This window comes from Anolis sagrei, chromosome Y (genome assembly GCF_037176765.1).
Source record: "Anolis sagrei isolate rAnoSag1 chromosome Y, rAnoSag1.mat, whole genome shotgun sequence".
Lineage (NCBI taxonomy): Eukaryota > Metazoa > Chordata > Lepidosauria > Squamata > Dactyloidae > Anolis > Anolis sagrei.
Window position 1 is genome coordinate 67,894,841 of NC_090035.1, and position 15,356 is coordinate 67,910,196.

The 15,356-nt window shown below is 42.3% G+C and overlaps 1 protein-coding gene across 4 annotated transcripts; it reads left to right on the forward strand.

The window, feature by feature from the left end:
- Positions 1 to 374: 374 nt before the first annotated feature.
- Positions 375 to 12,741, forward strand: LOC132781776 (interferon-gamma-inducible GTPase 10-like). Of its 4 annotated transcripts, none has more exons than XM_067462257.1 (4): positions 375 to 552; positions 6,174 to 6,312; positions 9,287 to 9,979; positions 10,915 to 12,741. In XM_067462257.1, exons 3-4 carry the CDS (start codon positions 9,300 to 9,302, stop codon positions 12,128 to 12,130), a joined length of 1,896 nt encoding a protein of 631 aa, XP_067318358.1. In that variant the 5' UTR covers positions 375 to 552; positions 6,174 to 6,312; positions 9,287 to 9,299; the 3' UTR covers positions 12,131 to 12,741. The 4 variants fall into 4 exon arrangements, with proteins under 4 accessions (XP_067318358.1, XP_067318359.1, XP_060642208.2 ...); XM_067462258.1 differs by having other exon boundaries at positions 6,199 to 6,312; XM_060786225.2 differs by lacking the exon at positions 6,174 to 6,312.
- The last annotated feature ends 2,615 nt before the right edge of the window (positions 12,742 to 15,356 follow it).

A 15,356-nucleotide genomic window follows, 5' to 3' on the forward strand; every position in this document is an offset into this window, starting at 1 on the left:
TTTGAGTGTCTCCTTGTATGTGACTATAAGAATGTTTTCCTATGTCTGTTGTAAATACTGTAATCCGCTTTGAGTCCCCTAAGGGAGAAGGGTGAAATATAAATAAAGTGTATTATTATTTATTTGTGGGTATTAAACTTTCTTTTCTGTTATCCAAGAGACAATTTCCTTGTACTTATGGGTGTAGCTACAATGGAGTGGAGGATAGATGAGGGTATAGCCCCTCCAACAGTTTGGTGGGGAGGGAGGGGGGACTAGTGCTCAACCTTTCCTCCTGATATGATTGAGCCGTGTTGGAAATTCCCTCACTTCACTTCCTTGATGGGTGGCCAATACCAATGTTGGTCTGTAGCCTACAAAAGCAAACCATCAAGTGGACTTTCATTTTCATTGTGAGACTTTGTGCTCGCTTCTGAATCAGCAGATCAAGATATAGCAAAAAATATTTATGATTGTAGGAAAGGAAAGCCCATCCACCACCATCAAGTGCCCATCCACCTTGAAATGAAACAGGTCCACTGTTCATAAGCAGACCTTCGTTGGTTCCGAAAGGTAAGTCATTCTCTTGATTTAAGTTTTCTCCACTTGCTTTCCTGAATGTCTGTACTCCTATTTCCCTCTCCAGTACAGAATTAAACCGATTCTATCATCACTTCTGCTCTTTCAGAGTACACTTGGCCCACCATATTTTCAGATTACAGTTATTTTGGAGCGAATGTTTAATTAGATCTACCTTCTCGTCCCAATCTGTCTGCTGTCCAGCTCTCTACTGCAGTCTTTCCAAGAACACAAGTCCCTCACTCCCTTCCCTACCTTCCCATTGAAGCAATGGCCAGATTTGAAACTCCTGTCCTGCTCCCCTGCTTATCTTCCCATGGAAGACTCATGCAGACTTAAAAACCCCTTTGTTTCTGCCTTTTCCATATTCCATTGCACATAATACCATCACAATCCTCTGCTATTCCCCACTGATGCATCTTCTCCCCTGCAGACTCCTTTGGCTCCCCACTACCACCTTAAATTTAGGCTGACACTTGTGTTGGGATGCCAAGCAATGGAGCCCCAAAGTTTATCTCATGAGCAGAAGAGAAAGAGTGAGTGGGGAAGATGATGATGGGGCAGATAAGGGTTTGGCATAGAAGTGCTGATCCTGATACAGTAAAAGTGTGTTGCTTTCAGAAAATAATTACAAATAGAATGTACTTGTTTGAATTGGGTTTTTTCCTATACAAATGGAACTACAAGATTATTTATTTAGTGTATCAGGAGCGAAGCAAGGGTACAGTTGCAATGTATTTAAAAAACACAAAGTTTTAAAAACTTGGCATTATACTAAATGTCCTTTGACCAGTAGCTGGCCACTTGGAGTGCCCCTGATGTTGCTATAAGAAGGTCCTCCATTGTGCATGTGGCAGGGCTCAAACTGCATTGTAATAGGTGGTCTGTGGTTTGCACTTCTCTGCACTCGCATGTCGTGGACTCCACTTTGTGGCCTCATTTCTTAAGGTTGCCTCTGCATCTCGTGGTGCAGTGCCTTCCAAGACGCCCAGTCTTCTGTGAGCCCGGGAGGTCCTCTCATTCTCTCATTCAGTATCAGCCAGTTTGAGGTTCCGGGTTTTACCCTGCTTGCTGAGGTATTTCCGTGAGTATCTGTGTAGATCTTAGATACCTATTTCTTGAATTAAGGCATTGGCATGCTCCCTGATATCTGAGTAAGAGATGGGCTGGAGATGTCACTGCTTTTGTTTTTTCATTATTGGCTGTTACTTCCCAGTGGATGTCAGGTGGTGCAATACCGGCTAAACAGTATAACCTCTCCAGTGATGTAGGGTGAAGACATCCTGTGATAATGTGGCATGTCTCATTAAGAGCCACATCCACTGTTTTAGTGTGATCAGATGCATTCTACAAAGGGCATGCATACTCAGCAGCAGAATAGCAAAACGCAAGGGCAAATGTCTTCGCTGTTTCTGGTTGTGATCCCCAGGTTGTGCCAGCAGCATTAGCTGTAAGGAACACATGAACTATAAGGCACATCTTCATTTTTGCCAATTAATCAAGCTTTGAGAAGGTTTATGAGAACCTATGCTAGTAGTTTACTGTTTACGTACCGTGTATTTGTTTTTGTGTTAGATGACGTTAGTTTCAAATATATTTTGATTTATTTATTCATTATATGTTTTTAATAATTTCTCTTCTCTTTCTTATTTTCATTTTCTTTTAATCTCCCTTTATTTAGAATACTTAGTATGCCTTACATTTTTATATTGTGTAAATTTAAAACAAATACAAAGTATGGTACAAAAATTGTGTCAGATCCTGATGAAGAAAAAGAAACTGGAGGAAAGGGTCCAGAAAAAGATATATAGATGCAACACCTGCAACTGCAATGCTGTTTTTAAAACAAGCTATAATAGCACAGAACTGTGTGAGCCTTTGGGTTCTCCAGAACTCTTCATCGTTCTTAGCAATATGGGGCAGGGTGGCTGCAGACAAGTCCATTCATTTGTCCCGATATATCTGTGTCCCTTGCCCAGTTCAACACTGAAAACAAGATGCAGAGGATTGCAAAAAATTTCACCAGATATACTTATGTTCATTAGCAGTACAGATCAAATTATATGAATCAAATTAAACTATATATGGAAGCATGTTTTTAGGATTGTTGCTTCTTACCTTATGTAAAGCATGCAGGTTTCTAAAGGGTTGATTTAAAAGGTAAAGGTTTTCCCTTGACATTAAGTCTCCATTTCTAAGCCAAAGAGCTGGTGTTCTCATTAGACACCTCCAAGGTCACGAGGCCAGTATGTCTGCATGGAGCACCATTACATTCCCGCCAGAGTTATACCAATTGTCCTACTCAAATGTGCATGTTTTTGAACTGCTAGGTTGGAAGAAGTTGGGATTAACAGAAGGAGCTCACTTTGCTCGCCAGATTCAAACCACCAACCTTTCGGTCAGAAAGTTCAGCAGCTCAGTGGTTTAACCTGTTGCACTTTCTAACCTGTTGATTAGACTAATCATAATGTCTGAAACAAATAATAATAATAATAATAATAATACTTTATTTATACGCCGCTACCATCTCCCCAAGGGACTGTGACCCCTCCTCCCCGCCCCCCAGACCTAGCCTGCTGGTGCACCCCAAAACCAGGGCACAGCTGGGTGAGATTTACCCCACCCAGCTCATCCAACCAGGTCTCAGTGATGCAAGCCAAGTCCACCCCCTCATCCAGGCTCAAGTCCTGTATGGCAGCTGTCTTTCCATTGACGGATCTGGCGTTTACCAGCAGGACCTTAAGTCCAAGGGGTCTGCCATGGGGTCTACCACATCCTACCTTCTCCAGAGTCGCAAGAACTCTGTTGTGCTTCTCCCTGGAATGTTGGTGACCAGCAGATCTCCTCCTCCACACAACCTGAATGGTGCCCAACAGCTCTGGAACCCCGCCCTCCCCCTGGGAATTGAATTCAGTGGCTAGTCAACTCTCTAAAGGAGGGGAGCCAAATCGTGATTCACTTTGAGCATCATGTGAAGAAGTTTCCAATGTCACAAAGGACAAGATCTCACAACCTCTGAGGATGCTTGCCATAGATGCAGGCAAAACATCAGGAGAAAATGCCTCTAGAACATGGCTATATAGCCCGAAAAACCTACAACAACCCATTGATCCCAGTCATGAAAGCCTTCGACAATACAAAGGACAGGTTTTCTTCCATTTTTAATGCTCAGTCTGAGGATGGGAAAACACAGAGAGATTAACAAAATAAAGGCACCAAACAGCAAGATTTCATGGAAATTGCTGATACCCATAGGAGTCCCAAGGAGCTAAGACTCCAAGGAGTCTGGAGAAGGCTTTCATAGATGGAATTGCTGCGTTGCAGGTTTCTCAGGCTATATGGCCATGTTCTAGAAGCATGGCAAACTATTTTTCCAGGCAAACTATTTTTCTGCTTCATCATTGCATTTCCTGATAGGAATTTGGAGACAGACCAGTTTTCCTCACCTCCCACCTCCTAAGGTTGGTGAAACTGATTTAAAAGAAAATGAAACTTCAGCCATCTGAGTTAAGTTTCAATTTCTCCTAAATCAAGTGTTTGCCGTAAGTGATCTGCTCACAAGAAGTATTGATAGCAACATAGTAAACATGACAACTTGGCTCTGCCAACAAAAGGTTGAGTTGCAAACAACATGGCATGCCTAATAACATCTGTTCAAATTGAAAGTGAGAGCTCTGTTTGAGTTTGTTCTCTGCTGCATTCCCAGCAACAAAAAACTACAGGAAGTTCAATGTTTAGTTCCCAAAGATCAACACCATAGAAACAAGGTATTTTAGGTAGCTGTGGTGGAGCTCTAGCTGAAATGCTCTCAAGTAGTAGATTCCAAACTTTGGTCATCCAGATGTTTAGGACTCCAGGTTCTAGACTCCCTGGCCATTAGCCTCTCTAGCTGGAAAAGGGGGCACATGGGTGCTGAAACTGAAAACATCTGGAGGGCAAAAGAATAAATGCTTGATCTCCAATTAAAGACCCTGCATGAAAATAATAATAATAATAATAATAATAATCAGAAATCTTTATTTCTAGACTGCCCTCTCTCCCAAAGGGGACTCAGGGCGGTTTACACACAGAAATAAGCAAATATTCAATACTTTACAAAGTGCAAACAACATCAGAAATAATACAAAATATTGCATAATAATAACAATAAGCTTGTAATGAAAAATAAAATAGAGATTGAAATGGGGACTAAGTAGCAATAATCCAAGTTAGACAATAAATGAAGACATTAGTGAACAGTAAACATATTAAAAGCAGTTAGAAATGAATTGCATTTGAAATGGCTAACAACAGGTGATTATTAAAAATGTATAATAGCCATCATATAGTGCAAATGGGTTCACCAGTGTTACAGAATCTTAGTCCTCCTCCTTTCCATATGCTAAAGTGTATAAATGAATTTTCAAAAGTTTCTTGAAGAAGAGGAGGGTGGGGGCTATTTTTATTTCTTTAGAGAGGGAGTTGCAGAGATGGGTAACGATCACGGGGAAGGCCCCTTCTCTTGTTCCCACCAGCCGTGCTTGTGACAGGGATGGGACCAAGAGCATGGCCTCCTCCACTGACTGCAGTGCACAAGATGATCTATATAGGGAAATACGATTGGACAAATAGGCTGGACCCGAACTGTTTAGGTATTTATAGGTAACAACCATCACTTTGCATTTAGCCCAGAAGCTGACCGGCAACCAGTGGAACTGTCACAGGATGGGAGTTGTCCTTTCATGATATAGCACTCCAGTTAGCAATCTAGCTGCCTATCTCTGCACTAATTGCAGCTTCTGAACTACCTTCAAAGGCAGCCCCACATAGATAGCATTGCAGCAGTCCAAGTGGAATGTGACTAAGGTGTGGACTACCATGGCTAAGTCTGGCATCTCAAGCCATGGGCACAGCTGGCGCACAGGTTTCGTGAGAAGGCGCTCCTGGCCAGCGCCGACATCTGGGCTTCAAGGGTCAGTGATGAGTCCAGAATTACCCCCAGACTGCGAACCTGTGTCTTCAAGGGGAGTGCAACCCCATCCAACTCAGGCTGAAGTCCCACACCCTGATCAGCCTTACGACTAACCAGGAGTATCTCCATCTTGCCTGAATTTAGTTTCAGTTTGTTCAGCCTCATGCAAACCTTCACTGCTGTCAAGGGAGAGTAAGCCTATTCTCCCCCAAAAATGCAGGAAACATGAGTAATGGAATGTTCTTTCGTTAGCTTCAGCTTTTCGGCCCTCATCCAGTCCATTACTGCTGACAGACAGGATCAGAATATGAATTTTTTTTCTCTTAAGAACCAGGAATATGAAGGATTACAATCACAACTTAATGTTACAAACATTTCAAGTTGAATTGGCACTGTGCCTTGCAGAAAAAAAAATCAGACAGTGGTATTGTTGTCCTCTTTTTTCATGGGACACTGCACTTTCTTTCTTGCTATCTAAGGTATTTAAGTGGAGTGGGTGTGGATGAGGGTATAGCCCTCCCATTATTAGGGGAAAGAAAACTGGTGTTCATCAACATTTGTTTCTTCTTGGCATGGGAAATCTACTTCCTTGATGGGTGGACACTACCATGTTTGCCTCTAGCCTTTAAAAAAAAACAAACGGAATTTTATTTTTCATTGTGAGGCTTCCTGCATTTCTGAATCACCAGATCAAGGCATAGCAGCAGAGTTTCTTAGTGTGGGACAGGGAAGACATCCCATCGAGCGTCCATCCACCTTGAAATTCAACAGATCTACCTGCAGATCTTCTTTTGCTACTTTAGGTAAGTCCGTCCCTTTTTATTTAAGTTTTTGTTTGCTTTCCTAAATTTCTGTGCTCCTGTACCTGATTCTTTCTGCCACACACAGAAAAGAGAAGCTCTTGTTAAACATGAACTACTGAAATATGTAAAATGTGTGATCATTTACCCTGTCTTTCCTCTTAAGATGTGCTTGACATGATAAATATTAAAAATACAAAGCAATGAACTCCGTCCTCCTTCATAAAGTGTGTGCTAGGCTTTGCTGTAAAGCACTGAAAGCTCTGCTCCAAAGCTCTATACGACTCTTCGTGTTCCGCAAAGCAGCATTTTACCCATTCTGTCCTCTCTTTTCAGACAACTCCCTACATGTCCAATAACCTACAAACCCTAAATTTCCTAAGGAGGGAGCCATAATAATTATACATAATACAAAAGCCTTACAATGTAGGTAACTTTAATGCACCATTTCTCTCATTCTACATCTCAACCCAGAGAGGCAAATGACATCTATAATTACTACATTCTGGGAACAACATTGTATGAAAAATCTGCACTGCTATGCCGATCCCTGGCACAGAAGGAGCAAAGCACAGCTAACCAGAAACATTTCTAGACATTTTTGAGCCATGGGGAAAGTGTTTGTGTTTGTTTTATGGGGAGAGGGAAATTTTTCAGATATTAAAAAGTAATGATAATAATAATCTTTATTTGTACCCACCACCCGCTCCCCAAATGGACTCAGGGCAGCTCACAGAAGCACTTCAAGTGCAACATGCAGACAACAATATAAATACAATGACATAAGTACGATAGCACATACAAATGTCATTAATAAAATTGTAAAAATTTGAAAATTATGAAATTCCTAAAACGCAGTAGAACCTGCAGGTAAGCTGGCTATCATAACAATCAATCAAAGTGCGGGCCAGTATTATCAATGATTCATCACATTGGCCATGGATAATTCACGATCAAAGGTCTGTCTGAAGAGCCATGTTTTTAGACTCACCTAGAAGGTCTGAAGAGAGGGCAGTTAATCTAATTTCTTTAGGGAGGGTATTCCAGAGCCAGGGAGCCACCACCGAGAAGGACCTCTCTCTCATCCCCACCAACAGGGCATGAGACGGTGGTGGGACCAAAAGAAGGGCCTCCCCAGCAGATCTTAAGGTCTGTGCCGGTTTGTAGGGGGAGATGCAGTCTCAAAGATAGGTTGAACCCAAAACATATATCACCAAACTTTACTAATGAAAAGTCACTTTGATGATTTAAGAGCATAGATGCTTTTCATATAGTTTGGCCGGGCATAAAATATTCAATATTAAAAGTACTTTTTCGGAAAAATAAATTACTGGGTTTTTTTTTAACAAATAGAATTACATGATTCAGAGTTGTGAGAATAAGGAATCCCTGAACTATAAGAACTTGATTCTCTTTTGTCAGATTATGAGGGCCTGAAAAACAGCCCGCAATGAGAACAGGAGAACTCATCCATATGTCTCTCCTAGTCCTTCACAGTACCGAGCAAACATAAAGCACTTATTCTCAAAACCGAAGAAAGGAATGTAATAATGAGAGATACTATGCATAGTCTTATATGAAAAGTGACCAGCAACACAGTTTTTAGAAATATTTTATGAGGGATAAACACATCAACACTTCCTCTTAAGAATGTTATTCTTCATTCTAAGAAAAGAACATTCCATTACTCATGTTTCCTGAATTTCTTGGGAGAATAGGCTTCCTCTCCCTTGACAGCAGTGAAGGTTTGGATGAGGCCGAACAAAATGAAACTGAATCCAGGCAAGACAGAGGTACGCCTGGTCAATGTATTGTCAAAGGCTTTCACGACCGAAATCACTGGATTGTTGTAGGTTTTTCGAGCTGTATGGCCATGTTCTAGAAGCATTCTCTCCTGACGTTTCACCTGCATCTATGGCAAACATCCTCAGAGGTTGTGACGTCTGTTGGAAACTAGGAAAATTGGGTTTATGTTTCTGTGGAAGGTCCAGGGTGGGACAAAGAACTCTTGTCTGTTGGAGCAAGGTGTAAAAGTTTTAATTGGTCACCTTGATTGGCATTTGATGGCCTGGCAATTTTTAGGTGTGGCTTGTTAGTGCCTGGGGGAATCTTTTGTTGGGAGGTGATTAGCCGTTCCTTATTGTTTCCTCTCTGGAGTTCCCCTGTGTTTGAGTGTTGTTTTACTGTTATAATTTTAGAGTTTTTAAATACTGGTAGCCAGATTTTGTTCATCTTCCTGGTTTCCTCCTTTCTGTTGAAATTGTCCACATGCTTATGGATTTCAATGGCTTCTCTGTGTACTCCAGAGAGGAAACAATCAGGGACAGCTAATCACAGCTCAACAAAAGATTCCCCCAGGCACTAAGCCACACCTAAAAACTGGCAGGCCATCGAATGCACTACTTCCGGGTCTGGACTGCAGAGTACTGTAGTCCAGACAGTATTCCCACAGTTTACCAGGCAAAATAAGCCTGGTAAACAGTGGGAATGGCCACCCCTCCCCCCAAGTCCTAGATCCCTTAGAAAAGTAATCGATACTTATGTGATATCCATTAGAAGTCCCGGCAAGTTCTCCCAGTGCATAGAAATGACGCGCCAGGAGATGGGGGGGGGGGGGGGGGGGGAGGGAAATCGCTCCCTCCCTGCTGTCCTGGCATGCCATTTCTATGTACCGGGAGAGCTCGTCAGGATCTCTAATGGACACGACGTAAGTTTCAATTACTTTTCTAAGGGATCTGGGGCCTTGTGTGTGTGTGTGTGTGTGGGGGGGGGGGGGGGGGGGAGTTAGGTGCTTCAGACATTCTCTTCAGCTAGTCCCAAGATAACGTCTAAACACCCACTCCAGAAAGTGCGTGCTTTCTGGGGTGGGTGTGGAAAGGCCCCTGGAAACATCCGCCTGTTTTTAACATGGATGTTTCCAAAATAAAGGCCAAAGCCAAATGTCTCAACATTAACAATCCTCGTGTCTTTTTTACAGCCACAAAATCATCATGGGGGGAAGAAACTCACACCCACCATCAATAAGGCAACTTGAAGCTGTCAATGAAAATCATGAGAGCCTCACATTTAACATTGCCATCATCGGGGAAACTGGAGCTGGGAAATCATCGCTTGTGAATGCCCTGCGGGGTATGGAGAGAGATGACGAAGGCGGTGCTGCTGTGACGGATGTGATACAGGTCCCAAATGAACCAATGGCATATGTGCATCCTATATATCCAGACATAACACTCTGGGATCTTCCAGGGATTGGAACAGATGAATTTAAAAGTGAGGAATATGCAAAGAATATAGATTTAAACCAGTACGATTTTTTCATCTTTGTTTCTGAAAATAGGTTCACTGAAAATGACCTCAGGCTGGTCTGTGAAATCCAGAAAATGAAGAAGAAGTTTGTTTATGTACGCACCCATGTGGATGCTAGCTTGGCATCTGAGAAAGAAAAACCAAATTTCAGTGAAAAAGGAATCCTTGAGAAGATAAGGAATTATTTCTGTGAAAACTTAACCAAGGCAGGCGAGTCTTCTCCAAGGGTTTTTGTAATATCAAGATGGCACCGGAAAATGTATGATTTCCCATATCTTGAAAAGGCTCTGAAGGATGAATGGGATGATTTCAAGAGAAAGTTCTCAAGGTGGTCCCATGAGCTGAAGAAGAAGCGACTTGACAGGTAGGTCGGATTTTGATAAAGGCTAAACCCTATTCAAGTACGGATCTACATGTTGTTATGAAAACAATATAATGATGCTGGTGGTTAAACATTATTTTTGTTTTATATAATATAACATTTCTATCTTTCATTATGATCCCCATGTGTGTTTATGTTAGGAGGCAAATACACTTTCTCTCCCATTACTGTTACTGTTTCAAGTACAGCACATGTATCATATAGTAAGGAACCAAGGGGTGGATACTATGGCTGACTATCAACAATTAGCTATAGGTAGCATATAAACTTCTCATTGAAACAGCTATATAAGATAGGAGCCCCCCCCCCCCCCCCCGTGGTGCAATGGGTGAAACCCTTGTTCCAGCAGGACTGCTGACCAACAGGTTGGCAGTTCAAATCCAGGGAGAGCGGGTTGAGCTTCCTCTGTCAGCTTCAGCTCCCCATGCAGGGACATGAGAAAAGCCTCCCACAGGATGGTAAAACATCAAACATCTGGACATCTGGGTAACCTCCTTGTAGACAGCCAATTCTCTCACACCAGAAGAGATTTGCACTTTCTCAGGTCGCTCCTGACATGAAAAAATCTATATAAGCTGCCCTCTCCTTTCTGGGCACTTTTCAAAGTGCTAGTTCTGATCTATTGAGCCCTAAATGGCTGACTATATGAACATATATCACCCTTATGAGCCTGTCCGCATCTTATAATCAAGCATTTAGATTTATCTCGTTAGCTGCTTTGAATTCCATTTTCCAGAAAGCAGGATATAAATAAAACAAAACACCTGTTTAAAGGGCCCCACCCCTTTCATCATAAATAACAATTGATTCCATGCAGCTTCTCACCTAGGGATCTTAACCCAAATTGATTAAAGAAAAGATACCATGGAAATTGGGACAGGCAAGTGAGCAATCACAATGTTTCTTTTCCTCCTTAGGTCAAATGAACCTCCAAAAGGATCTTTCCTGAGAAGTGCCATCTCCAGAACAATCTTAAAATTTGACCTTGAAAATCTGGGGCTTGCTTTGGAAAAAGAAGACATCTCAGACATCATAGAAAAAACCAAGCAGCAACTGGATTCGCTAAGTAATGCCACACTTGACATAGCTATCACTGGACGTTCAGGTGCTGGTAAATCATCCCTCGTCAATGCGCTGAGAGGCATGAGTGATCATGATGAAGGGTCAGCTGAGACCGGGGTAATACAAACAACCATGGAGACGAAGGCATATCCACATCCCACATTCCCCAAAGTAACTCTGTGGGATCTGCCAGGGATCGGAACACCTGAATTTAAAGCCAAGGAGTATCTAAGGAAGGTGAATTTTAGCAAGTATGATTTTTTCATCATTGTTTCTTCAGGGCGTTTCACTACAAATGATATCACTTTAGCCCGTGAAATTCAGAAGATGAAGAAGCAATTCTATTATGTGCGCACAAAGATAGATGTCAATCTTGATTCAGAAAAAAGGAAGCAGAACTTCAATGAACACGAAACTCTAGAGAAGATAAGGAATGACTGCAGTGAAAATTTGAAAAAGGCTGAAGGATCTTCCACAAGGGTTTTCCTGATGTCACGGTGGGATCTGTCACTGTATGATTTCCCCTCCCTGCATGCCACCTTAGAGGAGGATCTGGACGATCTCAAGAGACATGCCTTCCTCATGGCCACACCAACTTTCTCAAGAGAAATAGTTAAAAAGAAAAGGAAGGCGCTGGAATCCCTCATATGGATGTTAGCACTTGTGTCTTGTTTTGTGGGAGCTGTTCCTGTCCCTGGCCTCTCTCTGGTGTGTGATATTGCCATATTAATGGTAGCACTGGTACATTTCTGTAAGGTCTTTGGCTTAGATGATGATTCTCTTCGTATCCTGGCAAAACGAGTTGGCAAGCCTGTGGAGGAGCTGAGGTCTGCTATCAAAAACACTCCCCTGCCCCATGCTATCACCAAGGACCTGGTTCTTAGTTTATTGTCAAAGTCCTTGCTTTGTGCAACCCTGACATTGATAGAACTGGCTTGTGATTTTGTACCTGTGTTAGGGTCTATAGTTGGTGGGGCCAGTTCCTTTGTGTGTACCTTCTTCATGTTGAGAAGCTTTTTGCAAAGCGTTGAGGTCGATGCTGCCAATGTTCGGGCCAAAGCAACAAAGTGATAAAAGAAAAGTCCAAGAGAAAACAAATGTGTAAGTGTTGCTTTGGAATAAATGGTGGCAGCTCAAGAAGAGAAAAAGGAAAAAAATGGAGCTGTAAAAAGTAGAGCTGTAATTTCTGATAAGCAAGGTTTTTATATATTAAAGAATGCTCACATTACAAAATAATATTAAAGTCCTATTGACAAATAAAGGATAGTTCTATGTAGATTTTCCTAGACGAATTACTATACCAAAAATTCTCTTTTAATGTTCTTGGCACCCAGAATCCTAATGAGGCACTTTGTGCAGATTCTTGTTAAGTCCTGGGGACCCATTACTGACTATCAGGATCAGACTGATTGGCGCAATTCAGAATAGAAAGCATTGCATAAATGCTTTGCTACCTGGGCACATAAAATCAGTCTTGTATACCTTTGCCCCATTGTGTCCACATTTCTGCATGGCTCAGCATAGCATAGATAAAGATATCAACAGAGGAGCTATTTAATATTAATAGGAATTTAAAAAAAAACTTTTGAACATGGATATTTTAACTGGATTTCTTCAAAATTATTGGAAGTTGCCTTGAAACCTTTTATGGGAGAAAATTAAGACAGAACTACTACTACTACTACTACTACTACTACTACTAATCATTTATAATAATAATTTCATTTCTGTGACTGAATCTATAGCTTTTACATCTGTGTTTACTTTTGCTTTATACTAAAATTCTGCAAACATATGACATTAGTAATAGCCTTTAATTTTGGCATATTGCAGACTGAAGAAAAAATTCCTGGAAAATAGTTATTGTATAAGATGACTCCCAACTTTTCCAGTTAAAATATTGTGTTTAGGATATACTCACCGTATAAGACCACCCCTCTTCCGCCTCCTCCTCCCACCCGGTGAAGAGAGGGAGAGAAGGAGGGCATTCCAAACTAAAGAATTAAAAACATCTAAATACAATTACATCAATTATTAAAATCACACAATCTATAACTGTAATTTTGCTACTCTTATGAATTGTAATGTAAATATTTGATATGCAAAATTGTCGTCGAGGGCATCCCAGGCCCCTGCCTTCAAGCTGGTGTGACCAGCAGCAGGGAATTCCACAGTTTCTGATTGCCAAGTTGGGCCAAACTGATGAAATGTGCCCCAGCAGCAGCCTCAAACAGGGACTCTTTGCAGCTGTGTGCTCTCCCCTTTCACTCCTTTTCCAGCCCCAACTATGTAACCAATCCCCAAATAAAGCTTAATCAAATTGCAACTTTTAAACTCTCCAGTTTGATACTTCGTGTCTCTTTCTTGCCTGAAACTATCCAAATGCATGAAACTAACTTTTCCAGGCCGCGGGAGACTGCAGGCCTGCCCGGGATGCCTTCCTGGTGTCTCGGGGAGGCCGAACCTGCGCTCCCCCAAACCATGAATACAGAACCCCCTCAGGCCCCCGTATCCGCAAGATGGCGGATCGACTCCATTTTGATGGCATATTTTTCCTGGCTAAATTCTAACACTATCTGCTATCTCGCTTTTTGTATTTCGGGCCTCTACGCTCGGGGAATAACCTTTTAAGTTTTAAGAATATAATTTCAAGGAAACAGCTGATTATCAAAAGCCGAGCCTCGCTGCTGCTGTGCTGCCGCTGCCCTTGCCGCTTCTTCACCTCTGCCAAGCCCCCGCCCTGGAGATTCGGTGCAGGTACCCTATGAGGTTTTCGGGGAAGAGCCTGGCATTGGGGTCCCAGTTCTTGGAAGGAGTTATAGTTTCCCAAGGAGCAAAGACTGGCTTGATCTCGGCGCTGCAGGAATCCATCCTTTGGCTCAATGGAAATCACTAAACTCCTTTTGTGACTATTGGACATACTGTGAAGCATTTTTGGCTCAAGAGGACTTGTTTTCACCTATGAATTTCCCCTGAATGAACTATGGACTCACATATTTCTAAAATATTTACTTTAATCAATTTCTCTGGGGGGTGGGATAGGGAGGGGGTGCCTGATATGAATTTCTTATGATTCCTATATTTCCCCATGTATTTTCCCCATATTTCTGACTTGATCCTGAACCCTTTGCCCCCTTCCCCTCTCCTTGGGGGAAGTCAACCAGGAAGCTGCCCTGGCTCTGAAAAGGACAATTAGCAATCACAGAAGAACTCTTATCTTGAAACTTGTGCATGGAAAATAGAACTGAAAATCCCTTTTTGATTTTGGAGTAGGGCTGTCAGATTGGGGTTTCGCTTGGCAAACTCTTAATCACTTAACAATGGGGGGCAAGACGACTCTCGAAACGTCTCTTTCCTCCGACCCTGTTTTCTTCATTCAAAATTCTCCACAATGGACATCCACCCCACCCTCTTAAATGTGTCATATCTGATTGCTACAGGAAAAACCGGATTAAGTAATCACTACTTATCACAGCCCCCTCTAAGGACAATAGAACTCGCTTCTTTAGAAGACTGGTTTTCGGACTCAAGGGGCCCCAGGACATGGAAATCCTATAATCCACTCACGAAAGCATTGTTTCTTTTCATCCCGCCTCCCTTCCTCCTGATTCACCAGAGCGCCAAGGTGGTGGGAGCTTCCTGATAGGCTCCTGTGCAGCGGAGGAGCTCTGTGATTGGCTCTGGCGTGGGGAGGGTAGCCGCGCCTCCTCCCAGCTGTTATCCCGCCAGCCAATCACCGTCGAGCAGGGAGGAGGGCAGGGAGCGGGAATTTTGAAACTTCTAATCCTGTATTTCCTATAAAAATGCCTCCGATCTCTGTAACCACATGCTCTGCTTAGCGAATGATTGCTGCATTGCATTCTTTTCAGCTGAATCGCTAATAAAACACCTCGGTGCCGCTTCTTCAACTTTGGTGAGATTTCTTCTGGATTATTTTAGAAATAAAATTGCTGAAAATCAGGCTTCTCTTTGCTTGCCAAAGTAGCAATCCCTCGTTGGTGGGGTCTCAGGGTCTCTCCTCCTGGGGTAGACCCTCCCAAAGCTCCTATCGATTTCAGAATGTACTTTCATTGTTACAAATGGAACATAATTAAAGCATAGTGATTTATCAGAAAAACAATGTTTGGGGGACGATGGACAAGAGATGATGGGATTTGCAGTACCTTAAACCAATTCAGCGATGACTTCCACAGACAATGAGACATTTAAGAATTACAGACGTGGACCAAATTGGCACACAGAACCCCCATGACCAACAGAAAATACTGGAGGGGTTTGGAAAGAATTAATGGGAGAT

What these genes read in the sequence shown, in the direction of transcription:
- LOC132781776 (XM_067462256.1), top strand. Translation starts at nt 8,976, where the DNA reads ATGTACCGGGAGAGCTCGTCAGGATCTCTAATGGACACGAC. An exon ending in GGATCTCTAATGGACACGAC is followed by an intron (nt 9,017 to 9,286) that starts GTAAGTTTCAAT and finishes TCTTTTTTACAG; the next exon opens with CCACAAAATCATCATGGGGG. An exon ending in AAGAAGAAGCGACTTGACAG is followed by an intron (nt 9,980 to 10,914) that starts GTAGGTCGGATT and finishes TTTCCTCCTTAG; the next exon opens with GTCAAATGAACCTCCAAAAG.